At 46.2% G+C, this 27,006-nt stretch overlaps 1 protein-coding gene across 2 annotated transcripts in view; it reads left to right on the top strand.

Annotated features, from left to right (window-relative positions):
• The window catches only part of CUX2 (cut like homeobox 2), a 1,287,506-nt gene that overhangs the window by 1,097,957 nt on the left and 162,543 nt on the right, over nucleotides 1-27,006 (top strand). For both annotated transcript variants that reach the window (XM_069619531.1, XM_069619530.1), the window contains one exon: nucleotides 2,832-2,898. In XM_069619531.1, coding sequence (XP_069475632.1) covers nucleotides 2,832-2,898 — 67 coding nt within the window. The remainder of the gene's footprint in view (nucleotides 1-2,831; nucleotides 2,899-27,006) is intronic.

Raw genomic sequence — 27,006 nt, 5'->3', positions numbered from 1 at the left:
AGGAGCCCTCTGCAGCCTTTACAATTCATGTAAAAAGTAACAGGCTTCCGTGGATAATGTGATCTCACATGCAACACAGGCTTATAATTGTTGTTTATAAGCCTGTTTAGCTTTTTAGATGTGGCTATTAGGTGGAATTGTAAGAATTGCATATAGACAGAAACTATTCACATGGAAAGTGAAGATAGGAGAGACATGGGGTCTGAGGAGGGAAACAGGTTGCTGGTATTGTTTGGGATGTTTGGCCGCATTTGGTCATGTTTGTCCCCATGGCCATGCCTCCCAGAATCTCTCAGTGTTAGCTCTGTGCTTTTAGGGGGCAGTCAGTGCTATTCCTAGGCAGTCTTCTAGGCTTGGTTGCCGCTGGTCAAATCACAGTGGGTCTTCTTAGCCTGTCATCCTTCAGGGGCCTATAACATGAATACATCCTATAGGAAAATCTATTATTACAGACTGGGGGACCCGGATAAATACAAGTTACTATTGCACAAGAAAGATGTTCACAGGCAAGATTTCAAACATGAATAATTAAGTCCCACATACAAAACAGTGAGCATCCAAAATGAGGGTCACCAAAACCTAGTAAGACAAAGTTGTGTGTTGTCAGTGAAGGGTGAGGATATTTTGCAATGGTTTCGAGAGTATTGAGAACCATACAAGCCAGTATTGATGGCTATAGTGTCATTCAAAGGGCTTCAGTTAGCAGTGATGCTCGGTCAGGTATAATTCTTAATTATCAAACACAAATTCTACACACAATATATAAAGTACAATAAAAAAAATGTAGACAGGGAAGGTAAAAAGCAGGGTTTTATAGAATGTGAATGGTGCATGTACGTCTCAGGCCCTTTGCTGGAAAGTGCCTGGGGCAATGCACTTAAGTCTTGCAAGGCGTGCCCTCCTGTAGGGAGAGGACCACTGGAGCACTAGTAGAGGTTTCCAGTAAAGAGGCCCAACATCCTGCAAGGATTGGAACGCTATCAAGATTTACTTGAATCTTACAGGAAGAATAAGAGTGATTACGGCAGAGTGTGATTCTGAGATGTCGATGTTCCACGCTAGCTGGATCTTGCTCACGAGACACAGAGGGACTTGCAAACCGTTCCTTCCTGGCGTTGAGGCGTGTAATCACACATGCATGGACTGCTTGTGGGCCAGCGGCTGACAAGCAGTGGTCTTACGTCTTAGTCAAAATCGACCCTTAATAGTCTGCTCGTATTAAGGGGAAGCTGTATAATTTAGATTTTGGGGGAAAGCAATCATTAGATGCATCTTGCTTTTGTGCAGTAACATTTTTACCGAGCGTTTTTGTAGGATTGATCCCCCTTGGCGTAAGATTATGGCACAACTAGCCAGTTCGATGGTTAACCTCCTGCTGATATAATCTGTCGCCGCGCAGCAGTTCACAAAATAGACCCCCGACAGGGCAGACTCATTGCTTCATCCTTGCGAGGTCAATGTGTACATTGTTATTTACAGTGCTACAAAAGAGTTATGATGGTTGAAAAAGGCTTCAGTTAAGTCAAGGTATAAAAAACATAAAGGGTGGAGAAGGATTATACAACATAATGTCTCTGTGGCTACCCAAGCACTAAACGATGGTTTCACTTACACCCGGCATTCCAAGGACGCTCGGGGGTGGGAAGGTGTGCACCAAGAGACTGAGGTCATATGCTGTCGCCCACTGTGGATGGGGCCTACAGTGCTCCCCTCTGTCCTTGTAGGACTGTGTTGAGGGCACTCCAAGGCCTTGGAGCATGTCAAATAATCAATGTGCCGGCTCGCCAAACCCAGGCCGAAAAAAAGACACGCTTTTTCCCAGTCTTATTTTGGCCCTATCCCACCTGCCCTGTGAATTCATAAAGCACTTTAGGAGGCAGGGGAATGCACCTTTTACATAGTGTACGATCCCCATGACAATGTGGTGTGTAGCGGTAGGTAGAACTGAGCCCGGTGGGTGCACAGCTCGGCTCCTCCATGTGGTGTATGGTGGGTGAACGGGACCTGGAGTCCATTTCACCCTATTCCCTGTTGAGGGCCAAAGTGTTTTTTTCTACAGACAACTAATAGTAAGTGTTTTTTGGTGAAAGGCTGGATTGACACTGCAGATAATTGGACCTGAAAGGTCTAAGGTTTAACCAGTGTAACAAACAGACTGTTTTTCTGGGACTCCAAGTTTGGTTCGTAAGAGCTGAATCCACTCCGTGTTCTCAATATATCCACAATAAATGCTCGTCATTGCAGTGAATCTGGAAGGGACTCATTTACATGGTCAGAGGTTGTCTGGTATCCAGTGGCTTAATTAAACCGTATCTATTTAATTAGCCTAACCTGTATGGGAGTTTCCGAAAATGTGACTTTTTGGATGCAAGTGGGTTCTATTTTACGAAGGTCACTCTTATGCAGTCCTGGCTTTTTAGCCAAGAGCACTCAATTTTTGCATCTGTAGGTTCATATCTAAGTTGGGAAGCGTGGAACTGTAAGTGGTCCTTGCATGCAAAGTGCTGTTGGCTAAAATGGCCAGCACTGGGAGAAGGTAGCCCTAGAGACACATTGCTGGTTGCCAAACCAAGGAAATGCATGGCCCGTGATAGCCAGCCATTGAAAACCACAGAGAAGTGTTCTTTGTCATTCATAGTACTTTACAAATATCAATTGACTTTGAAAGATAATGGCTTGTGGTGAATGCTTGCAAGAAGTAAAAGGGGGGAAGGGAGGATGTATTGCCCTAGTCTTGTGATAGTCTTTGTAATGCTTCATGTTCCATTGCAAATCTCATTGAGTAATGAAACACGTTGCCTCTTTCTATTTTGCATGTTTCTGTTGGTCAGCGTTGAAGACAACACGGATGGAACTGCTTGACCTGCGGTGTAAATATGATAAAGAAGCAGCATCCAAGTAAGTCCCTACATCTAGTTCATCAAAGAAAGGCACCGGCCACATCCATCTATTCACAGCCTGCACTCCGCGCAGTCGGCATCATTCATCCCGAGTGCATTAATCACAGGTCCCAGATCTTGGCGGGTGCCAACGGAGCCCACCTCATTATTCTAAGTCTACTGCACAATATGTCACGGGTACGATGGGAAGCCCCTCTTGGAATGTTGTCTCGTAGTGTATAGGGTGGCTCTGACTGTTGTAGGTATACAATGCCAGAGGCAGGTGTCCACTCCGGGGAGGCAGGGTGAGAAGGGGGCTCTGAAAGATTGCCAAGACTTGCGAGAAACAAACTGGAAGGGCCCTTGTAGGAACCTCTCCTGCTAATACGCATACAGGGACTATTCCTTGAACATCTCTTGGAAATCCCTGTGCAAGGGCTATTACTGGGACATCGCTTGGGAATCCCTGTGCAAGGGCTATTCCTGGGACATCTCTTGGGAATCCCTGTGCTCTTCCTCATAGAACATCTGTTGGGAATCCCTATGCAAGGGCTATTCCTGGGACATCTCTTGAGAATCGCTGTGCAAGGGCTATTCCTGGGACCTCTCTTGGGAATCCCTGTGCAAGGGCTATTCCTGGGACATCTCTTGGGAATCCCTGTGCAAGGCACTTCCTAGAACATCCCTTGGGAATCCCTGTGCAATGGCTATTCCTCGGACATCTCTTGGGAATCCCTGTGCAGGGGCTATTCCTGGGACATCTCTTGGGAATCCCTGTGCAAGGGCTAATTCTGGGACTTCTCTTGGGAATCCCTGTGCAAGGGCTCTTCCTGGGACATCTTTTGAGAATCCATGTGCAAGGGCTAATTCTGGGACTTCTCTTGGGAACCCCAGTGCAAGGGCTCTTCTTGGATCATCTCTTGGGAATCCCTGTGCAAGGGCTATTCCTTGGACATCTCTTGGGAATTCCTGTGCAAGGGCTATTCCTTGGACATCTCTTGGGAATTCCTGTGCAAGGGCTATTCCTGGGATATCTCTTGGCAATCCCTGTGCAAGGGCTATTCCTGGGACATCTTTCAAGTTGCTCACTTGCCATACGTGTCCCATAAGTCTCTCCTATGATCGAAAGGAAGGGTGGATTGGAGGTGGGGGGATTCTTGTTGCTCAATTTATCACTAAACTATAGGGGTAATGAACAACTAGGCTTAAACAGGCGCGAGGCAGTCAATACTAATACCTTTTTGGAAAATATTAATCTTTATGAATATATTAATTATACTGGTTATCATGCCATTAGGAAATTTGACCATTTAAAGCAACATCTTTGTGTGTTGGGTCTTTTCTTCTGTGTCTTTCATTGTTTTGCTTTTTAAACAGGGGGTGACTCCTTACCTTGTTTAGTCCTCATCTGCTTCTTCCTATTTGCCCTTCTCCTTTTCCTACCTGTTTGTTTTTTAATATACTGCCAATAAAAACACACAGATAAAAACACATACCTGAGTTGGCTGCCATAAAAAGGCACGTCACTAAGGATACACCTTAAATGGCACTACTATCATACCTGACTTCCTTATCACAGTGGTTACTTCAATAAGGCACAGTCTCCCAAGACAAGCTCTCCCTACTACCCATTTCATGAACCAGAAAAAGCTAAACTGTCTCAGTCCTTCCTCTTAGTCGTATGCTTTGTTTTAATTACATTGTGTGACCTATAAAGGAAATCCACCCCACACCACTTTCTGTTTTTGGACTTCTGTTTTTGGTAGTCCTCAAGCTCTTCAACCCTTTCTAGAGTGGCAGATGTTCAGAAGTATTTTTATGGCTGTGAACATTTTGTGCATAGATATCATGGGACATGAGTAGTGTGAGGCTCTTGTGCACACAGAAATATGTGAAATCGTATTGTCTTTTTATAGCAGCTTGGTAACTGCTAGGCACGCCAACCATCTGTCTGTTTCCCCACCACAGTGCACTGCTGGGCAGGCTAACAGTTTAGGTGTACGGTGCTCCCCCAGATTTCGGGCATCAGCATAGCACCAACGCCTTTCCCATCAGTGATTACTGTGGTGCCATTGCAGTGATCGGTGCAGCACCAGTGCCCTCCGCTCCAAGTCACACCAGCAGAGGCGGGATTGTGTGGGGCTCGGCAAAAGCCAGATCAGTTAGCAAAGGCTCTGCATTTACAAGGTCTGGCTGGCAGGTAGGGCTGGGGAGGATCTTGATGTTCGATACACAGGCACATAAACAGAGTGCAGATTGCTCATTTAGTAAATGTTGGCTAATCTTGCAGGATCATGGCAAGATCTGTTGCAAGGCAATGTTTTTAATGCCGGCATTAGAGCTTTCCAGAGACGCAGCCCTGAAACACACAGTAGCCCCAAGAAAGTGAAACAGAGGTCAAAAGCCATATGGTCTTCAAACTGGTATTTGCCAATAAAGAGACAACACAGAGTGGATTGTGGTATGCCAAATGCAAGGTAACCCAGCTTTAATTGCAATGTAAAACTGGGGGAAAAACAAGATTAACAGCCAAGCTCTCACTCAAAATTTGTTTCCACATCTCAACAGGAAACAGCAGTTTTTATAGTCATTTCAATGTCATAGTTATGAAAACCAATTGCTCCTGGTCATTAGTTCCCTCTACTAATCTACATATATAATTCTATATGTCCAACAATAATGATTGAACAATCGTTTATCTAAGATCCCACCCATAATACATCCCATAAAATGTGCTACATCATCATGCTTGAATATTATTAGTAGGCTCTAAATTACTTCTGCAGTGAAAAGGACATATGCTTATCGGTTAACATGCGGTCACATTCTCTGTGAAATGGTGGCATGATTGCAAGTTTTATGTAGATGGGAGGAGAGGACAAGCGTATCGCCTTTGTTGTTAATTAAATAAAACAGCCCATGTTATCTCTGCCATGATGTCTCTGCGTTTTCAAGGAGCTGTTCTAGTAATTCCAGCCTTCATATCCTCGCAACAGTAACCGCTATTCTGTTCTTGACACTTTTATGAATACTTTCATTATGAATCCTGCTGGTTTCACCATGTGCTCAGTAATTGTTTGTCATTTTGGCCGCATCTGTGTTTCTCTGTTACGCCTAGCCGATCGCTGAGACATTAATCTGCCAACTACTTAGGAAATTTCCTGGGATGTTCAGTTCATCCCACATACTTCAAATAGTCTGCCATGTTAGTGCAACTTGATTTACCTTGACAGTTGAATGCTCACAATGGCATCTTGTTGCGCTATGTAACCCTCCCCTACTGAGCCCTAGGCTTGACATTCCTTTGAGGCAGCTACCATCTAGCTGGCCACAGCATTTTCCTGAATTAAATGTATTTGTTCAAATAGCATGCTTAGCTGGGGCCTTTCTTTAAAGCTGCAGTGTTTAATTCTGTGCTGTGATGGTGCAGTTTTAAAATGGAAACTGCTTGCGACGTTATTTTCCTCTGCAGGACACATTTATTTCACATTTATTTTGCTATCTACCGAGTTCCTGGTGCATGCCTGTCACATTATATTTCTCCTTACGGGTAGCAGGAACCTTATCTGCCATACAATTTCCTGCCCTACTTATTTAGTAGTCCCTATCTTGTGTACACGCTTTCCTGTCACCTAATAGATTCTATTTTAAAACACACTAATTGTGCAAGCTAATGCCTCATCTGTTCCCTACTTATGTAGCGAAACATAACTATCCTTTGTACCAGCTGCATTTCCAGGGGAATTTAAAGTGCAGTTTCAAATGTGTGCTTTCTTATGTTATAATTTTGTTTCTTCTGGGGAAGGCAGGGGGGCAGAGCCTGAACACGCTCTCTAGTCAATAAATCCCCCCTACAAAAGTGTGCTAAGAAGCACAAACACTTGGAGATAGCCAATGAAGATCCTTCTTGTTCAGCCCAGCCTCCACCGTCTTTTCCTCCACTTCCGCCTCCTCAACCCCTAACTATGCTAAACATAGAGGAGAGGTTTCAGACGTTAATTGCTAGAGCTGTAACACAGCATTTAATGAGCAGAAGGCTCTTTCTGTAGGAGCTGGTAAAGACCTGGTCACTGCAGAGGGGCAGGGCCACCACAATGCAAGGGCAGATATTGTCAAGATTCTGCCAGAGCCTCTTCCTCTGGAGTCAGAGGAGAAGGATCTGTTTGAACAATATGGGATATCAGGAACAGAGGGATTGTCCATCCGCAAAGCAGACCGAAATCTTCTTTTGAAGGAGTGTAAAGATGCGCAAAGATCCTCCCTCTCTAGGTTTGTGGTGCGCTGATACCGTTTCATAGGGTTCGAGACAGAGTTCCTGCTAGGGGTTAAGGTGAATTACTTAGCATGTTATTTGTCTGCTCAGACCTCAATACCATCAGAAAATGCCTCCCCGGTCAACCCAACAGACAGAAAAGAAGTGGCATTAAATAGATCCTTTTCCACTTCCAATGTTTCTATCCTAATAGGAAATGATGTTATGTTATGTTTTGTTATTAGGATTTGTACCTCACATCACTGTCATTTGCACGGTCTCTAGGTGCTCCGAGGTATCTGGCAGTGGGGGAAGGAGAACCTGCACTAGAAGCATATCTTACAATGAGAAAGAATATGCTGGTTTGACTCAAACCGACTAACTTGCCTATGACCTTCCTAATGAATACCACATTTCCTGGAGCATGAAAGATGGATGCCCTGTCCTTTTCCTGGCTTAGGGGTCATCTATGTATATATGCCTCTACCCAATGCATTGGTATTGCATAACATTTTGAAGGGGTGGAGGGGCAGAGGTCCTGGCAATCATTCCCATTGTCCCTTTGTTTTCCCCTCTCACAGTCGTAAGCACATGAGGATCTTATTGTTCTGCCCCTTCTTCCATCTCCCCTGCTCTTCCCTCGGTTGATCTTCCTGACACTCTAAAGCATCCTTCTAGTGGTTTGGAGATTCAGAGGGTAAGCTTCCAATGTCAGGTGGGTATGTGGGGGTGGCCTTACACATCCAGGAGTGAAGAAAACCTACCAGCCATATCAACACCACTGGTGCAGCTTCTCGACCTGGTGCACTGAAAAGGGGTCTGTGCCTACATAGGTGGATCCAGTTCAGATACTGTTTTATTTTTTACAGGATGGATTCCTTTGGAGGTTTTTTTTATCAACTTTCACCCTTAAGTACCAAGGGTCGGCAATCAGACTATTTCGAGACAACTGGGTGATGTGTACCAACACAAACCTTTATTGGGTATAGCATTCAATATTTTCAAGCTCCTCCACCCAATAATGCACTCAGTGGTACTTGCCTTCGGTTCCAAGGGCTCCCCAAAGTCCCCTCTTCAAGCCTATAGATAAAGTACCCCTTACCCTCTTGTCAGCCTAGGGGACATTTCTGATAGCGATAACCTCGGGTCACAAAATAGTAGGGATCAGTATACTTTTGAGGCATAAATCCTACCTTTAATTCAGAGAAGTGATGATGGTGCTATCCCCTCCTTTCATCCCAAGGTGATTTCTCACTCCCACCTCTTTTTGCTCATGTGGGGTCCTTATTAGGTGCTCAGGTGTTTAGGGGTTCTGTGGGCATGTCATGTTTTCCCCTTTCACCCAGGTCCTTTGCTGTTGTGTTTAGTTCATGTTGTTGTGTATTTGTGTAATATATGGAACCTGGAGGGGATAACATTGTAGATTATAGAATTCTTGCTTTGTTGATACCAGATTTTGTTTAATTAGCTCTGTCTTTGTTGCTTGTCTTTACGTTTACCTTTGATGAAACGTATATGTCTTGTCCTTTTGTGAACGGGAATATGGTCAGTTGAGGCTTTTGTGGAGGCTTGTTCTGACCTTTATCCGGGGAAATTCTCCTGGCTTCTATTAACCTACATGGAATGGGTCACCGGGACTGCTTGCTTCGCACCAGCTCCACATGTCCCCATGTGTCGTTTTCTGCAGACTATCTTGGGTGTCATTAAATGAAATTCAAAATGAATTTTTAGCTTTTTTCTTTTTTTGGCTGATTGTCTTTCGATTCTGAAGAAGACTGTGTGGTCGAAATGAAAGGAATGAAAGGGCAAACTAGCAGTGGCTTTGGCAAAGCTCTGCAAGCATCCATCTATGAGTACATCAATGCAATGCCTACCAACTTCGGCAGAGCACTGTTCTACTGCTCAATGTGTGCTATCGAAATATGCATTTTAAAATGGCCCTATAGGTGTAGGTGAGTTAATAGACTGCATCGGTCACTAATAGATTCTTTTTTTTCCAAAACCTTTACAATTTTCTGGGTATGGCACTCATATCCACATACAGTGCGAATGATGCAAGTGCTCTGTTCTAATATGTGTTACATATTAACTCTGTTTAGTTGCCCTTTCGTCACATGGGTCCCAAAGCGTGTCTTATATGTTAAGCGTAGGTTGAAATGCTTTCAGCCAGTGAGTTTTCAAGTGCTTTCAGTTTTTTGAGTTTTAATAACTTCATGCTCTATAAATGCTTATTCCATTTTATCCTTAATCTAAGTATGATATGATTGGTTATTTATAACGCGCTTAATTCCCAGAGGTTTCTAAGCGCGGACCCTTGGATCGAACCCACGTTGCTCTGTGTCATCTTGCTTCCAAGGCGAGCCCATTGCCCCTGAGCTATCCTCCCAAGGCTGCAATAGCTCCTCACTGCAATACTACATTAGCAAAATTCAGAGCTTGTCCCTAACCTTCGTGAAACCAATATTATTGGAAAGCCTTTGTGGCAGCGCCTATCTTCCCCACCTAATGTTGTGACAGAGTTGGCTCATTTAACTTATGCACGAGGCAAGCACTCAATGACAACTTCATATTGCTTTGTAATCATCCCTTTGGGTCGCATGTTCCTATGAGATGCTAATTAGTATAGCCATAATTAGCATTTCCCTAAGCAAGCAAGTATACTGCTTAGGTTGAAATCTCATCTGAGTAATTCACAGGCATGGAGAACGTCGATTATGCTTCTTGACAAAAATAGATGTGTGAGCTTAGCGTGGAAAGGCACACCTCCTCCGGAATGTTCTAAGAGCCATTATTAGCTTTCTCCTCCATCCTGGTGCTCAGAGGTGTGAGGGCAGTCTCTGGACTGTCATAGCGTATTGTGAGTGCCCGCTACCTAGCCTCTTTAATCGAGAGATGTTTCCAGAAAGAAGCTGATTCTGATCCTAATGGAAATGAGGCGGGAAAGAGGGTAACCAATACCATGGCCGATTAAAGTAAATGTGGGGTATGGCTTATCTGCAGAACATCAGATGGTGAATAAGAGGACTATAATTGAGGAGGGGAAACAAAAACAGAAAGGGGATGCAGTTCTGACTGGGGCAGGTCTTTGTCTTGTGAATATTACCAGATATATTGTGTTTGCGTTCTCAGGGCTGGGGAGGCTTTGGTGAGCTTGGGCTCTGAGAACTGCCCTTAAAGGAACGGAGATGTCACTTCGAGATGGAGGAGGGATTGATGGAACTAGGTTGAAGGTTCCGTTTATATTTGGTTTGGAGTTAAGTCGACACAAGGAGGTGTGAAGGGATAGAATCACGTCTTGCTTCGGAGCTGGGACTGGATGCAGCAGCATTGAGATACGCTTCAGAACCTATGGCTGAGCTTGGCTATGTGACCCCGAATGTTCGGGGTCTTATTGCCCCCCAGAAAAGATTATCGATACTACGCAGATTACTCGAAATTAAGGTTTCAATAGTGTTTATTCAGGAAACGCATCTTCTGGAACGAGACGAAGGGCGCATGAAGCATACGGGTTCCCGATAACACCATTTTGCTTCTAGTGGAGGCAAGATGCGAGGGGTTGTGATACTGATTATTAATTTATTTATTGCATCATGTTTTACAAATATACCTTTTGCGCCACACATATATGAATTACAGATCGATTATATCAAACTAATTACACAACTTTTAAAACCATGTTTAGAAAATGTAAGACTGTAATGCTCAAACAAAGTTCCTTAGAGTCTTAAATCCGATTACATGAATAATCTGATAGATAAAAAACCTTCTACTTCATGAATCTAAAAAACATTTACTTTCTTAGTGATACTGAAAGTGCACATTCTGCCACCAGGCGTTTCAATGATGCCACCTCTGCGAGACTATATCTGCAGTGTTTCTCGGCTCTAGATATCCTGTTCTCGCATCTATAACTTCTTTAGTTAAAAACAAGTTGAGCCTGAATCTCAAAAAATTGGCTCCAAAAACACGGGAGGGATGTTTACCTAAATAGGGAGGTAATAAATTAAAAGATCTTACATCATACGTAAAATGGTAAAATCGATGATATTCAAGGATCCTAGCTCTGTTAGGAATCCAATCTAATTCAAACCTTCTTTTTTTAACCTTCGCTGCGCACAGGGCGAGGTCCTCAGACGTACAGCCCGTGCTAATCAAAATGTTCTTACAATTATTGGCCCAACTCAACATCCCTTTACAGGTCTTTAATTGTAACTGTTCTTTATTTAAAAAAAAACAAAAAAACTACAAGATCTGGTAGGGGGTGATAGTAATTTAGCATATAGCTGTAATAACTACCAATTAGTATGGGCTTTAATGGAAATCAATCCTAATTCATGTCGATTTACACTTATAGGGACACCCTTAGGCAAGACTAAAGTCCGTCTCCAAATTATGGCCTCAATTTTATCCTAGTCTATATCACACCCAACAATGCACAAGAGGAATAATTGAAAATATTGCATAACTTTTATCGAGATGGCGTAATTGTGCAGATGCCAACCTAACGTGCGATTGAAGCTCTGTGAGGTTTCAAGCAGGCGCCCTGCAAATCCTGCATATATCCTGACCCCGTGATAAAACGAGTGCCGCCACCCAACCATGGAAGGGTAGCGCCTTTGATGTAGGCAGGATTCCGGAGCAGCGAAGGCTGATGACGCCCTGAGCCGGGCCGGCCTGTTAGCCACATCCCTGTATGCCGCAGCAGCCTTGGTGCGGGCCTAGCGTACATTTTGCTGGTGAGGGGAGGACAGAGAACCAGAGAGATGACTGAGAGATTGGAGGTGTCTGAGGAGTGAGGCAAACTGACTCCGGGTGCTGTGAAGCGCAGAGTCTCCCCACCCCATTATAAAGGCTGCTGCTGGTGGCAGGTGACCTGGTGCAGAAGTGCGCGTGCCAGGCCTGGAGACTCCATCAGATGCCAGCACAAAGGGAGCAAGGGGCTGTGGAGGCCTGGACGGACCCGGAGCAGACATGGAAAGCGGCTGTCTGATGTAGGGAGGTCTGGAGGCCTCTGTTGGGAGCTGGGTGCTGATCGTGCACCAGGAATAAAGGTCTCCGCAACCTGTATCTGGAAGATGGGCCTGTACTTGGAGGCAACAGCCAGGGCCTCCTGTGCCGAAAAGCTGGGTAGATCTGGGCCCACGGATTAACGGCCGCTAAAACAACATGCGACTGGTGCCGTGTGATGCTCCATAATTGAACAGTGTCAACAGGGCTCAGAACAGTGCATTATTTTAATGTGAGACATCAGATTAACATTGCTGAGATCCGGTAAGAGACATTGCCAGCTTGGGGCTGCTGGGGGCACCCTGCGGGGTGACTGCCTTTGGGGCTGTCTGGATTATGTTACAGACCCCTCTGGGCAGAGCTGACAGGTGGCACAGTTATGGACTTGGTGGTGTGGGACTCGTAGGAGGGTGCCTTTGGCTGGCCTGGGCTGGGGCGACCTACTGGACAACGTCCTAGGTGTGGGCCACTTTTTGGAAGGTAGTGGCTTGCCTCAAATTGGCAAAGGGGCAGCAGAAGCTTGAACCGTGTATGGGGGGCAAGGGCAAGCAAACCCAGCGAAATATGCCCAATGAAATGGACTCTACCCCGACTCTGCCAGAAGAGATGGTCACCATGGGGCAACTGGTGCAAACTATTCAGGAGTCCAGGAGTTTACTCGAAGGCAAGATGCGAACAATGGCTGTTGAACTATCATTGGTTCGAGCTGACTTTCACAAGATGAGAGAGAGAGTCACGGAAGACGAAAGGAGGGTGGATGAGGTTGAGGACATGGTCGTGACACTTCAGGCTAGACTGAATGCGCTTGCACCGACGACGAGAGCACTTGAGGCCCGGACGGAGGATGCTGAGGGACGTGCAAAGCGCAGTAACATCAGGATCCTGGGGGATGCAGAAGTAGAGGAGGGCCACAGCATGGAACTTTACTTGGAGCGTCTCTTCACGGATGTGCTGAAGATCAGGGGACTGTCCATGTGGTTCCCCATTGAGAGGGCGCATAGGGTGCCAGGACAGAAACCACTGGTAGTTGCACCCCCCTTGAACGATCGTGGCAAAACTGTTCAATTCTAGAGACCGCAACGCGATCCTGCAAGATGCACGCAGGTTCACGGCTTACAAACTAGGTGTCATTCGCGGTTACCAGACATTTGGTCGAAAAAAATTGGTCGACCAGACAAATGGTCGAACCAATTTGGTCGAAAACCAAATGGTCGAATTTTTTTTTTTTTTTATTTTAACCCTTTTTTTTATTTTTTTGGGGGGTCCCCCCCAACCCCCTTTTTTTCTCTAAAAACCCATTTTTTTACAAAATGAAAACCCGAAAAAAAAATATATAAATAAAAAAAAAATTCGACCATTTGGTTTTCGACCAAATTGCGTCGACCAAATTGCAGTCGACCAGTTTGTAGTCGACCAAATGACTGGACACCGTCATTCGCATCATGGTTTTCCCAGACTTCACTCAAGAGGTTAAAAAACAGTGCAGATCTTACAAAGGGGTGAAGAGAAAACTCAGAGAGCCAGGCCTCACATACATGCTGTTTTCCGTGTGAAGCTGAAGGTCCTGGCGAATGGGTGCTCACACTTCTTCCAACATCCGGCCGAGGTATGGGACTGGCTGGAAGCTGAGTATGAGGATAAGGGGTCCACTTGTCGTGGAGGAGGGTGGGGAGCATGTGCAAATGGAGGGAACACCTCCGGTCATGCCGGAGCATTGCCAACGAAAAGTGACACTGGGAGAATCTATATGACGAGCGAGGGTACACTGGAACAAAGGCAGCAACGGTATGCCGCTGGACCTGCTCACAGTGGAATCTCTGACCAGGACAGGAGCAGAGAAATGGACCTGAGGGACACGGAAGACAATGGATGAGGGCCAAGATACAGGGTGGTGGTCAGGATTGCTCACGGCCCATGGGCTGGGATGACCCAATTGCAGGGGATCGGGACGATATGAGCTGTTTGGGGCGCAAGGTTTTACTAGGTGTGGGTTGCTGTGAATACTAAAGGGGCTCAACTTTGGTAAGTGCATTGGGGGCCCGCTCTGTGCCAGATGGAGCACCCACTGGCGTTCTTCCTTCGCTTTGTAATCGGCCTTTAAGCCCAGAATGAGGGTCAAGGGGGGACCTGTAAGCTTGGGGGGGTTGTTTTAATAAAAAGATGTGCCCTCTAGTTAAGGGGTTTAGGTGTGGGGTGGAGGATGGGAGGAATGGGGGGAAAGGGGTACTGTTAGGTTATATATTCTTTATTTGTCACACTGGAAGGCAGGTAGGAAAAGGGAGATTAGACACGAGGGTACAAGTAACTGCTACTGCATGGAATGTAAGGGGGCTGAATAATGTGGTTAAAAGGATTAAGATTCGGTCTTATTTACTGAGACATAAAATGGATGTGGCTGTCCTTCAAGAGACCCACTTGGACGCAAAAGGGATGCAGGCGATCCTGTGGGGTTGGAGAGGGGTGGCGATGGGCACCACATTCTCCACCTATGCCAGGGGTGTTCTGATTTGAGTCAGGGATACACCGTCGCTTAGAGTCTGGCAATTTATCGTGGACAAGGAGGACAGATACGTGGTATATAGGGGGAGGCATTGAGGATACTGGTGTTCTTGCTTGGGACATATGCTGCTAATGTAGCTCAGGCTGAATTTTTTTCCGGACATTCAGGGATTACTGGTGCGACACAGAGAGGTTTGGCCCATATGGATGGGGGACTTAAATTGTGTGCTGAATGACACACTAAAGGTGGCAAGAACCTTTACTAGGCTGACTGGGCCGGCAACGAAAAGCTCTGGTGCAGGTGGTTGGAGGCCTGAGCCTGAGAGATGCCTGGGGGAGCTCCATGGGGCTGAATGTAGCTATTCTTACTACTCTACTGTTCCTTGGTCCTACACATGCATTGACTATGCATTCCTGGGGGACGAAAAGCTGTATTGGTTAGCTAGGGCAGAATATAAGGACAGGTCGTTATCTGATCACTCGCCGCTCCTGGTGGAGTTGGTGGTAGGAATGTTCGCCCGCTTATACCAAAGTGGAAATTTGACAATCGGATGTTGGAGGATGACAGGTTCAGGGCCACACTGATAGACAGCATCTACCGAGGACAAATGGGGTACCACTGCGCGCAGGTCGACTGAATGGAAAGCAGTCCTCATGCACAAGGTTAGAGGAGAGGGAGGGCCCGACCTGACGCAGTGGGCACCACCAGGAGGGAATTGCATGAGTCTAGGGAACGTTTAAATGCTCACACTTACGCTTGGTAAGTCTCCCGTCAGCACTCGGAAGGAGGTATGGCTGGGAAATTGCTGGCATGTTTGGCAAACAAAGAAGGGGGGAAGAAGAGGTGCGACCGAACCCGTGGTCTGGATGTGGTGGTTGTCACGAATGATGAGGGGATATGTACAGCATTTCTGAATTTCTATGCCGAGCTGTACCAGGAGAAGGTGGGGGCTGGTAATGGGCTAGCGAATAGATGGATCGAGGAGGCTGAGCTGGTAAGCTTAGATGGGCAGCAAATGGAACATCTGGCCTGGGAAATGAATGTGCAGGAGATAACAAGTACGATTAATTGGCTGGCCCGCGGATAGATGGGATCTCAATGGAAGTGTACTGAGAGTATGTGTGTGTTCTGGCCCCTAAACTGCTGGAATTTTTTCTGGAAGCCATGCTGAAAGGGTTTTTTTCCAAAGACTATGTTAGAGGTCGTAGCAGTTGCCCTGCCCAAAGATGGGAGGGTCTTAACTGACTGCTTCGTACCGGCCTTTGTCCATGTTAAATATGGATGTTAGGATCCTGTGTAAGGTGCTGGTGGGCCGACTGCCTCCATTCATGCAGACTCTGGTCCACCCTCACCAAACCAGGTTTATCCCGGAAAAGGCCACTATGGACAACCTGGAACAATTGCTCTTTGTCCTGGGCAAATACCGACACACTGAGGAAAGAACAGCAGTGATCAGTTTGGACTCATATAAGGCATTTCATTCGGCCTTGTGGGACTTTCAGTGGCGGATCATAGAGAGGATGAGCGTGGGGACCGTTTCATTAAGTGGGTGAAATTGCTGTATGAAGGTTCGACTTCCAGAGTACAGGTGAACGGGCTGATTTCTACCGTGTGGAGTGTATGGAGAGGGACACAGTAGGGTTGTCTGCTTTCCCCATTGATATTTGCATTGGTAATTCACGCTGAAATACTTGTGTATTGGCCTGTTATAAATGCCATATCATATCACATCATATCATTGAACCTATGAGTAGAGTGTTTTGCTGTAGACACACGTGTATGGACTTATTAATGGGGGGTGGGAGGGCAGGCACTGTATATCATTGTTTGCAGACGATATGCTCTTATATATCCGGAAACCGGAACTGCACCTGGGGCAAGCATTGTGAACGGTTAAGGAGTTTGGGGGGGTTGTCAGGGCTGACGGTCAACCAATCTAAATCTGTCTTGTATGTACTACCTGGAGGGGCAAACAACAGTCTTTGGCAGTTTGGGATGGAAACACCAACTATCTGGAGATAATGGTGGGAGAGAACTGGGATTGGGTATATGAGCAGAATGTCGGGATACTGATGCTAGCATTCAAGAAGCTCACAGACTTTTGGATAAAGTTCCCCATTTCACTGATGGGCGGACTGGCCTTGGTAAAAATGATCATGCTGCCTTTACTGTAAATCTTTCAGGTTATACCAATGATGCTAAAAGGGGCCTGCCTCCGGGCTCTACGCAGTACCCTCACTAGGTTGCTGTGGATGGAAGATATGCCTATAATTGCACTAAGTACTCTACAGCTCCAGGCAGGTAAAGGGGAATCGGGGCCCGGACTTTAGGAGGTATTATTGGGCATCATTCCCACAGCATATGGTGGACTGGTTTGCCCAACCCCATAGAGACTGTAATACGACCCACGCGAGGGCTAGAGCTACTGAGAGGGTGGGGCAGGGAGCTGCAGGGACTTCCCACGGGTCTGGTGGAGGGCCACGGAACAGACTGGATAGAGGCTTCCCTTTCTACCAGTGCTCCCTGTGCGCAGAAGTAGACTGAAGGGCCCGGGGGTTCGGAGTGTAAGGGGAGCTGAGGGGAAATCAGGGGGTGGTGACATGGTGGATGACCTGTACACTGGGGACAGAGCCTCTACATTTGCAGAATTCAGGGCGGCTCACCTTTTGAGTACACAACCATGATGGCGGGTGTGCCGGCTATCTGGGACAGGTTCCCCAAAAGAACCAAGTCTGCATGGCATGAATGCGACACTCCTGCAGCTGGTAGAAGGAGGGAAACGTGTATCTAAGCTGGACTCAGCCAGCAGGAAGTAGGGGGAGGATCTGCTACTGGCACTCAAACTCCAATGGTAAGAGGACATTGGGGGCAAATAACTGATGCCGAATAGACTAGTTTCCTTGAGCACACAAAGCAAGTTTCTAGAAATGTGCGGTTTCCGTGGATACAATACAAGCTAGTGAGACAAGCATACATCACCCCCCTGACCAGGGTGGCTACAATGACAAGGGGTGGGGGGAAAGAGACTGGCATGTTTATACATATGTGGTGGCAATGCGACAGCGTGGAGGATTTTTGGGAGGCTGTCTGCACTGAACTGTCAGGTCTGTTTGCAGTAAGGGTTCAGCCGACAATTAAACACTTCCTGCTGGGGCTCTTGCCATGTGGAAAAGGCAGAAGACAGAGGGGGTGTTAAGGGTATTTGCGCTGGGATTGCTGCTGGCCAGAAGAACAGTGACCATGGCATGGAAGACACCCCAGGATGGGGTACTGTCGAAGAGGCTTTCTTAAATGGGTCATGGCTGAAATGTACTTGAACGTTCTCAGGTTCTTGCACAAGAGTGTAGAGCTGAGATACTCTGCTTGGCATGAGGCCTAGCACAAGCTGGAATTGAACCCTGACCTGAGACCTCCATGAGGGAGTTCGAGGGAAGTGACTCCTTGACCCTCTAAGACAGAGTGGGGTTGGGGGTTTAATGATGCACGTACAAATGCGGGGCACTGTGATTGAGGTATTGCTCCACATGCATAATGAGACTCGGGTCTTTTATTTTTGTATCTACAATTGTACCAACTGTCTAACTACTTTCGACTGCTGCTTGAAGCTTACGTAAAAGGTTTAAAAAAAAAGTGTACTTTGAAAATCCTGATATGTCACCCCAAGATATTTATATTGCGTGACTGATTCCACCTTAGTACAATTCAATATACATTTAAATGAATAACCCTTATTCCAAGATTGTTTCTTGGGTTTCAATACCATCACCTTTGTCTTTTGTACATTGATATCTAAATCCAGGTCCTTTAAAAATCTATAAACTGCATCAAGGCCCCGCTGTAATCCAATTGCAGTAAAATCACAGATAACGTGATTGTCAGGGTAGGCCATATACTGAAACTGTAACAACCGGGGGGATTAGTATTTGCATTGCTAAAATCAGACCCAATGCCATGAATTTAAAAATTAAACAAAAAGGGCACCAAGTCTGAATCCATCTACTAAAGTTACCTTTATGATCTAGCCTGATACAAATGTGAGTGATGGTATGCAATGCGATTATTATACTGCAGAGAAGGCAGGGACAGTTCAATGCATAAAATTTAAGCCAGAGTTTACTTCTATTAATACAATCAAACGCCTGTGAGAAATCCAGAAAAGCAATATAAACCTGTCTCCCCTGAAGCCTTACTTGTTCGGCTAAATGTTTCCCACCCCCTTCGCAAAGCATGCCTAGATACAATCCTGCGCAACTGTCTGCGAGGCCCATATTTCAAGTTCCTTAAGTAAGACAGTTGACAAGATTTTACTACTAGTGTCCAGTAAAGAAATTGAACGATATTTTTCGATCTAATCTGCCCCCCTTTTTAAACACCAGAATAATATTTGCTCCTTTCCAAGACAAAGGAATTGCACATTCACTTACTATATTACAGAATAATTCTAAAAATACAGCTGCCCATAAAGCAGGATCAGATTTATAAGTACAATTTGATAATCCATCGGGGCTCAGAGCCTTAGAAGGATTACATTTTATAATGCTCTAATGGATGTCCTCAAGATTCGAATTAAAAATCCAAACACCAGAAATATCAAAAAGTAATGCCTTCTGCGCAGGTCCACAATCATAGATGTTCGCAAAGTGATTTACCCAACTTGTTCTTTTAACGGCAAGGATCGAAGGGCCATTTGCAAGTCCAGAACTTTTATTAAAGGCCGGAACAGGCTGGGATCTTTTCTAGAGACAACCCTGAGCATAGATTCTGAGTCCCTTTGAATCATTGTAGCCAGTTCTTAAAGGCTTGTTTTGTCTTACGTACCTTTACTTTACTTTACTTTACTTTAATACATTTGTATAGTGCGTCCATGAACCCGAGGGCGTGAGGGCGCTACAAGACAGAACAAACAATAAACAAAGCATGTTCATACAGCAAGGCAACCAGATAATATATCAAGGGCATCAGGATTGTCTAATGGAACAAGTAGGTCTTTAATCGTTTCTTAAACAATTCTAAGGAGTCCATGGATCTCAGCTCCAGCGGAAGAGCATTCCATGCTCTGGGTCCATTGGCAAAGAAAGCTGAATTGGCTACTCTAACAGTGTGGCATTTTGGTTCAGACAGGAGGTATAAATGATTTGACCTCAATGATCTTGAATTAGTTCTTGTGGATAATAGCTGTTGTAGGTATCCAGGCATATTCCCAGACCTGCACTTATGTACAATGGTCAGAGTGCGGAATAGGAATCTAGTGGCCACAGGTAGCCAATGGAGCTCACATCTCGCTGGTGTGACATGGTCTCTATATTTAAGTTTCATAACGGCTCTAATAGCCCCGTTTTGACAGATTTGTAGCCTATTACAGTCAGCCTTATTAATGCCCATAAGAAGGCTAGAGCAATAGTCTATTTTTGAGCCTATAATAGCTCTTGCAATAGTCTCTGCGTTGTCCTGAGAAATAAGAGGCCTTAGGTGTGCTAAAAGTTTAATATAATATGCACATGACGACACAAGGCTACTAACATGTTGTTTCATGGTCATGTGTTGATCGAAGGTCACTCCCAAGGTTTTCACTTTTTTTAGTGGTTTGATGGATTCTTCTCCCAGTTGGAAGTTATCATACAGTGGGCCAAGTTTAGTGATAGTTTGTGGGGAGCTAATGACCAACAGTTCGGTTTTTGATTTATTCAATGCTAACTTATTATGAACCATCCAGGTCTCAATTAGAGAGAAGACTCTATAGATGGCCAATTCATCCAGAGTATGAGAGCCAGAGAGCGGGATGACACATTGAGTGTCATCCGCGTAGTTGGTAAATATAATATTCTCGTGGTCGAGCACTGCAAACAAAGGGGCCGTAAAAATATTGTAGAAGCAGGGAGAAGTACAAGCAGCCTGAGGGACACCACAAGATGTGATAATAGGCTCCGATTCGATTAAACACTTCCGTGAAAGACTCTACTGTCTCGATTACTAAGAAAGGACAAAACCCATTTGCAGGCTAAAGGGGAGAAGTTGGCCACTTCAGACAACCTGGTGGCCATGATATCATGGTCCACCAGGTCGAAGGCCGCAGAAAGATCCAACAACATGAGTAGAGATGCCTCCTTCTTATCCATACGAGCCATCAGTGTAGACTTGAGGCATAATTACCAGAACCATTAATTCTAAGAAACCTAATGTTCCGATGCAATTCTTTTTTTTTTTCCTGAAGCTATTTTTCTGAAACTTGCTCATGACTCATTCTTTAAGACAAGGAAAATGGATCTAAGCCCCCTGAAAAAGTGCTTAGCAGCCTATGGACCAGATTAACATAATTTTGAGGATCCGTTAAATCAGGCTCATTTGATCTCAACAATGTGCCCACCTGTCCATTAAAGTGGTTGCTGTATATTTGTCTCCAAATCACAGCACAATCTCTTTCCCACATTTCCAGTAGTACCAGACTAACTGCTGTTTCTGAAATAAAAGTTATTAGTGCAAATTCAAGACAAAGGATATTGTGATCACGTACATCAGTTGTTAAAACAGATAAAGTAGAACACTTAAAAAAAACATGACGTGCCACAAACATAATCTAATGTCGACTTCCGTTGCAACTTTTGCCACGTGTATTTGGGTGGGCAATCACTGGTAACACAACCGTTAAGAATGTGTAACTCCCATAGGTCCAATTCGGAATGAATATGATTATCACGTCTCCTTAACGCTTACACATTTTTATTATGAGGAGCCACCAAATACCAAGATTGGTCAAGACATTCACTATGGAAGTCGCCCATTATAATGAAAAAGGGTCACACTTTGTAGACCAATAAGACAACAAATCAGATAATGGTAAGAATCTCTCTGGGGTATTCTTTTTAGGATTAAAATATACACTCATTACAATACAAGTTCTACACATACTCTGGTCTATTACTGTCCAATCCAGCTTCACAACTAAAATATCAGAGGAAAGAGATTGATGTTGCGAGATTGTAAGCCCAATATTGTTTGTGACCGCACAAAGGGGACGTCAATAAGGCCAACTCTTAGGGCCTCTGAGAGCCTTCACAGCACATGTAAAGAAACCCTCAATGATTGGAACGGTCTCAAGACATGTCTCCTGGAGGCATATACTTCCATATTACTCCCCACACAAATCCCTGAACGATGTGAACAAAGGATGAGTGGCCCATAGTATTCCAACAAGCCAATTTAAAGGGTTTGTTTCAATTTCTGCCACTATTCATTGTGTTGACTTTGTGCAAAGATTTCAAAATCATGGGCCAATCCAGTATCTTTTACCACTCACAGCATTATTGTTATCAACGTTGTACAGTTCATATTGCTGCATGGTCAAAAGACATATTAATTCTCAAAGGAATCATTTGGGATTTATCCAAAGAATTCTCAATTCTAACAGTAGGCAGCACTTTCCCCACCTCCTCAATTGTGCGCAAGTGTTCAAATATGTCATATCCCACAGAGAGGGATTCTTCCAGTACTGCAGCACTAACCATATTAAGTGTAAAGTAGAGCTAGACTAAATTGACTCAGTCATCATTAACAAATTCAACTTGAGAAATATCTGTTGATCTTATTAATCTTTGTTGCAGAGCCTCATTAAATAGGGACAGAATGTGTGGTCGATTTAGAGGCAACCACAGTCTGTCTCAAAATAAACATTCAATGTGCACAATATAGGTATTAGCAAACCTTGCCTGGGACACTGGAAGAACCTTGTCTAATATCTTATCTGAAGACAAAGTCGCAGGATCTGAGTTTAACCAGTATCTGGACTCCAGAGAGGCTTGACCAAACTTGACCCTATTTGGCCCCTCTTTTCAAATGACTATGGGCCTCATTACAAGTGAGGCGGTAAGGGGTTAACAGCGCCAGTAAAGGTGCCAGTGACGTTAACCCCATACCGTACCCTTATTAAGGGCATGGCTGCCTCCAAACTCGAAATTAGGCCCTATGTGTCTGTCTGATTCCGAACCCAGCCTTTCCTTAATAATATTAAGAGGACCCGAAATCTTGATCCGAATAGCTTGTAAAGTTACAGAAGGTGGTTATGACAGCAGGTCCTTCTTGGGTTTGGATATTTTGTGGTCAAAGCGTCACTGGGGTCTGCACCGTTGTTATTCACTAAAAGGGCAGAGCTAAGCCCCGAGTCCTGGCTTTTACCCATGATTACCATTGGTAAAGATGCTTGTATTCCCACATTAGGCAACTGTGGACACGCCAATGGGGAACTTTTACTTTCCTGACATTTATCACAGTTTGCACAATTGTTGGAGTTCGTTAACAAATCAATTGCTTGCAACACCTCCCCATCCAGATCCTCATTTTCTGGATATATGGTTAAAATGATAACATCTAAAACATCCACTACTGAATCATTTATTGCAGGAACCGGTTTCCTAAAATGAGATATGGCGTTTTTGCCAGATAATTGTTATGTTTTTTTGATTCCCCTCCCCCCCTTATTTTTCTGCTTCCGTGAGCCCTCCTTAATACCAGTCACAGGGGTTGATATAACTAATACATCAGAAGCTTGGGCCTGCGCCGACACACCATTGATCTTATCAACAGCCGGTTCAAGACCAGGGTTCACCCCACAGCCGGTTCAAGACCAGGGTTCACCCCTGCAATCAACGAAGCACACATGGTTTTAATGTAGCGACTAGGGTCTGCCAATCTGTTTTATTTATTTATTTATTTATTTATTTCTTTTTTATTCGTTTTCAGGAAAAAAAAGGAAAATCAGCAGGCACATATGAACACAAAATGTAACATTAACACATCAATTATAGAACTAAACCCTCCCTCCCTAAACCCCCCCCCCCAGTGGTACAGCACCTAAAACGCCTCATCCCATTCCCCTCTCCCCCCTGAACCCTGCTTAACAACACAAGTCCAATAGTTTAAGTCTCTGCGGACACCATTGTGCTCTAAAGTCTCCTCTTAGGAATTCCAGAGTCTCCCCCCAGTCCGCATAGAAAGACCCCAGTTTGTTTTCCGCCGCATAGGAGGCCCACTCCAGCGAGACTATATCCCAGAGCTTTCTGAGCCACTCCTGTTCAGTCGGGACCACGGGCCCCTTCCACTTTTGTGCGATGAGGGACAAGGCCACCAAGATGAATATCGCCGATGCTTTGCTGCAGCCGCGTCCTGCCTCATCCCCCCCACCCCGTCCCCTAGCCCGCTCCTCCCCAGCAATATCTCTCGCGGGTTTCGGAGGGCTCCTCCTCCCAAAGCCTGAGCGGACGCCTTCATAAGATCGTCCCAGAATGGCTGAATAACGGGGCAATCCCACCAAATATGTGAGGCCGTGCCATCCTCCTCACACCCTCTCCAGCATTCCCCCAAAACAGCAGGGTTCATAGCATGAAGACGGGCAGGAGTATAATGCCATCCCACCAAGCATTTGTACCACACCTCCCGAACCTGAATGGCCTTCGTAAGCTTAGGGATCCGCGCCCATAATCTCTCCCAATCAGCTTGCCCCATGCGTACCCCTGCAACCTTTTCCCAATTTGCCATGTATGCCCAGTTGGTACCCGGTTTACCTCTCTCGAGTTGTTTGTAAAGATCGGAGATCAGCCCCTTTGTGCCCTCATGGGTTGTTAGAAATCTTTCAAAGTGGATTAGATCTCTAGTCGCCGCTTGCCTTATAGTCGGAGACATAACCCAGTGCCTAATTTGAAAATACCGATGTCGCTCACTTTCCCCCAAACCAAACTCTTTTTTACATTCCACAAATGTTTTCACCCCCTTCCCAATAAACATGTCCCTCAGGGTCCTAAACCCCCCCTCCTCCCAAGCCAAGAAAGCTCCCCTCTCCATCCCAGGAGTAAAGTCCCCGTTTCGGAAGATAGGGGTAAATGGCGAGGGAAAAGTTGTAATCCCCCAACTTAACATCGACCGATCCCAGGATTCAGCTACACTTTTCGTGATGTCGCTCAGATAAATATGGGCGGGTCGTAACCTTCGCGGGAGCCAGAGGACCTCCCCCAAGTGGTGCCCAGCCACCGCCCTGTCCATCCTCACCCAATGTTTCCTGTACTCATTCGAGAACCATTCTCTAAGTATTCTGAGCTGAGCCGCATCGTGATAGCGACGGAAGTCGGGGAAGGCCAAGCCTCCTCTATCTCTAGAGGCAGTGAGCAGCTGCCTAGACACACGAGATCTCTCCCCCCCAGACAAAGTCTCTGACCATTCTATCCAATCTCCTGAAGAAGTTCTCGGGGACTCTCAAGGGAATGGCCTGAAAAAGGTAGAGCACCCGAGGTAGTATCACCATCCTGAGTACCGCCCCCCTGCCCAGCCCGGAGACCAGAAGGGCCCCCCACCTCCGTAAATCTTTCTGGATGGCTCGGAGAATCGGTTCATAGTTTGCTCCATACCAACCCGCTAATGAGGGGGTGATCCTAACCCCCAAATACCGCAGCCCAGAGGGGCTCCACTTGAAAGGGGACAGGTCCCTGACCACCCTCGCCTCCACTTCCCCCAAGGAGAGATTCATCAATTCCGATTTCTGGAAGTTAACCCGCAGGCCCGATATCCCGCCAAAGGAAGTTAACAAAGCTATGCAGGCTGGAAGGGACTCTCTTGGATTTGTAAGTGTGAGCAGCATATCATCGGCAAAGGCCGCTACACTGTGTTGCACTCCACCAAATGGGATTCCTTTGATCTCCGTTGACTGACGGATAGCCAACAGGAGGGGTTCCAGATATGTGGCAAATAGCAAAGGGGAGAGGGGACATCCCTGTTTCGTCCCCCTCTGGAGCCTAAAAGGTCTGGACACCTCTCCGTTGATCAAAATGCGTGATGTGGGATTTTTATAATTAGCAGCAACCAAACCGATAAAGCCCATCTTCTCCATAACCCGGAATAAGAAGGACCACTCAACCCGGTCAAACGCCTTCTCGGCGTCCAGTGCCAAGAGGATCGCCGGGGTCTTCGTCTTATGGGATTTTTCAACCAGGTGAGCCACCCTCCTGACGTTATCCGCTGTTTGTCGACCCAAAACAAAACCCGATTGATCCTGGTGAAGGGAGGGGCACTCAGAGGAATACAGGGCCTCATAGAATTCCACGAATCTCTCCCTTATTTCACCAGCCCGGGTCAGACGCCTACCACCCTGGTCTTTAAGTGCAGTAATTACCCTGCTCTCCCTTTGCCCCCGCAGAAGACGAGCTAGCATGGACCCTGCTTTGTTGGCCTTGGCATAAAAGGTTTGCCTCATTTCGAGCAGAGCTTCTTCGGTCCTCTTGTTTCTCAAAATCCCCAGTTGGCCCTCCGCCAACCTATACGCCCTGAAGGCCCTCCTCGTGGGGGTATTACGGAGTTGGACTGCGGCGGCCTCCACCTCTCCCTCGAGCTAGGCCTCCAGACCTCTCAACCGCCTATTTCTCTCCGCCTTAAGGGCGATGAGGTCCCCCCTAAGGGTCGCCTTAAAGGCGTCCCATCTAGTGCCCAGACTCATCTCGGAGGACGCATTATTCCCAAAAAATCCCTGGATCTTGTCTTCCAGCTCCCTACAAATCACGGGGTCCCTCAAAAGCTATCCCGGGTATCTCCAACCCCACACTCCTGGTCTACGTCTCCCCAGCCTCAGGACCATTTCCACAACTCTGTGATCAACCACACCTAGGGGGCCCACCTCCACCGCCTCCACCGCTCCCACCAGACTGGCAGATACCCAGATGTAGTCAATCCGTGATTGTGTCCGGTGGACATCGGAGAGGAATGTGAAACCCTCCTCGCTCCCCCGCAGAGACCGCCAGACATCGCGAAGGCCAGCCCCTGCCCATCTCTCCCTCAGCTGCGGAGAAGTCACTGAACCTCCCCCCCCCTTCACCCCCTCTGGAGCGGTCTCCCAGCCTATCCCAGGCAAGATTAAAGTCCCCCATCAGAACCACTTGGCCCCTAGCAAAATTCTCGATGATGTTTAGGACTTCCCGCAAGAACTTGTCTTGGCCCACATTCGGCGCATATATTGACCCAATAGTGTAGCTCGAGCCCATTATGGTCCCCCTTACCACCACGTATCTTCCATTGGTATCCCGCAGGACCTCCTGAAGCTGAAAATCCGTACCCCTTCCAAAGGCGAGGGCCACACACCCCCTCTTCGTGGGGCCTGACGCGAAATAGATCAGGGGATAGCCCTTGAGCCGCAACCGGGCTTGATCTCGCTTTCTCAAATGGATCTCCTGCAGGGCCAGCACATCCGGCTTGTGGGATCTAACGAAATGCTCCAACTTTGTACGTTTGAGGGGGGAATTGAGTCCTCTCACATTATGTGTTTGCCACTTGAAAGTGTCAACTGAGCATATCGGACCATCAGCAGCCCCCTACCGGGGTATCTATAGACCGCCCCG

Source organism: Ambystoma mexicanum, chromosome 10 (genome assembly GCF_040938575.1).
Source record: "Ambystoma mexicanum isolate Mex_15411 chromosome 10, UKY_AmexF1_1, whole genome shotgun sequence".
Classification (NCBI taxonomy): domain Eukaryota; kingdom Metazoa; phylum Chordata; class Amphibia; order Caudata; family Ambystomatidae; genus Ambystoma; species Ambystoma mexicanum.
This window is presented reverse-complemented; position numbering and strand designations above follow the sequence as displayed.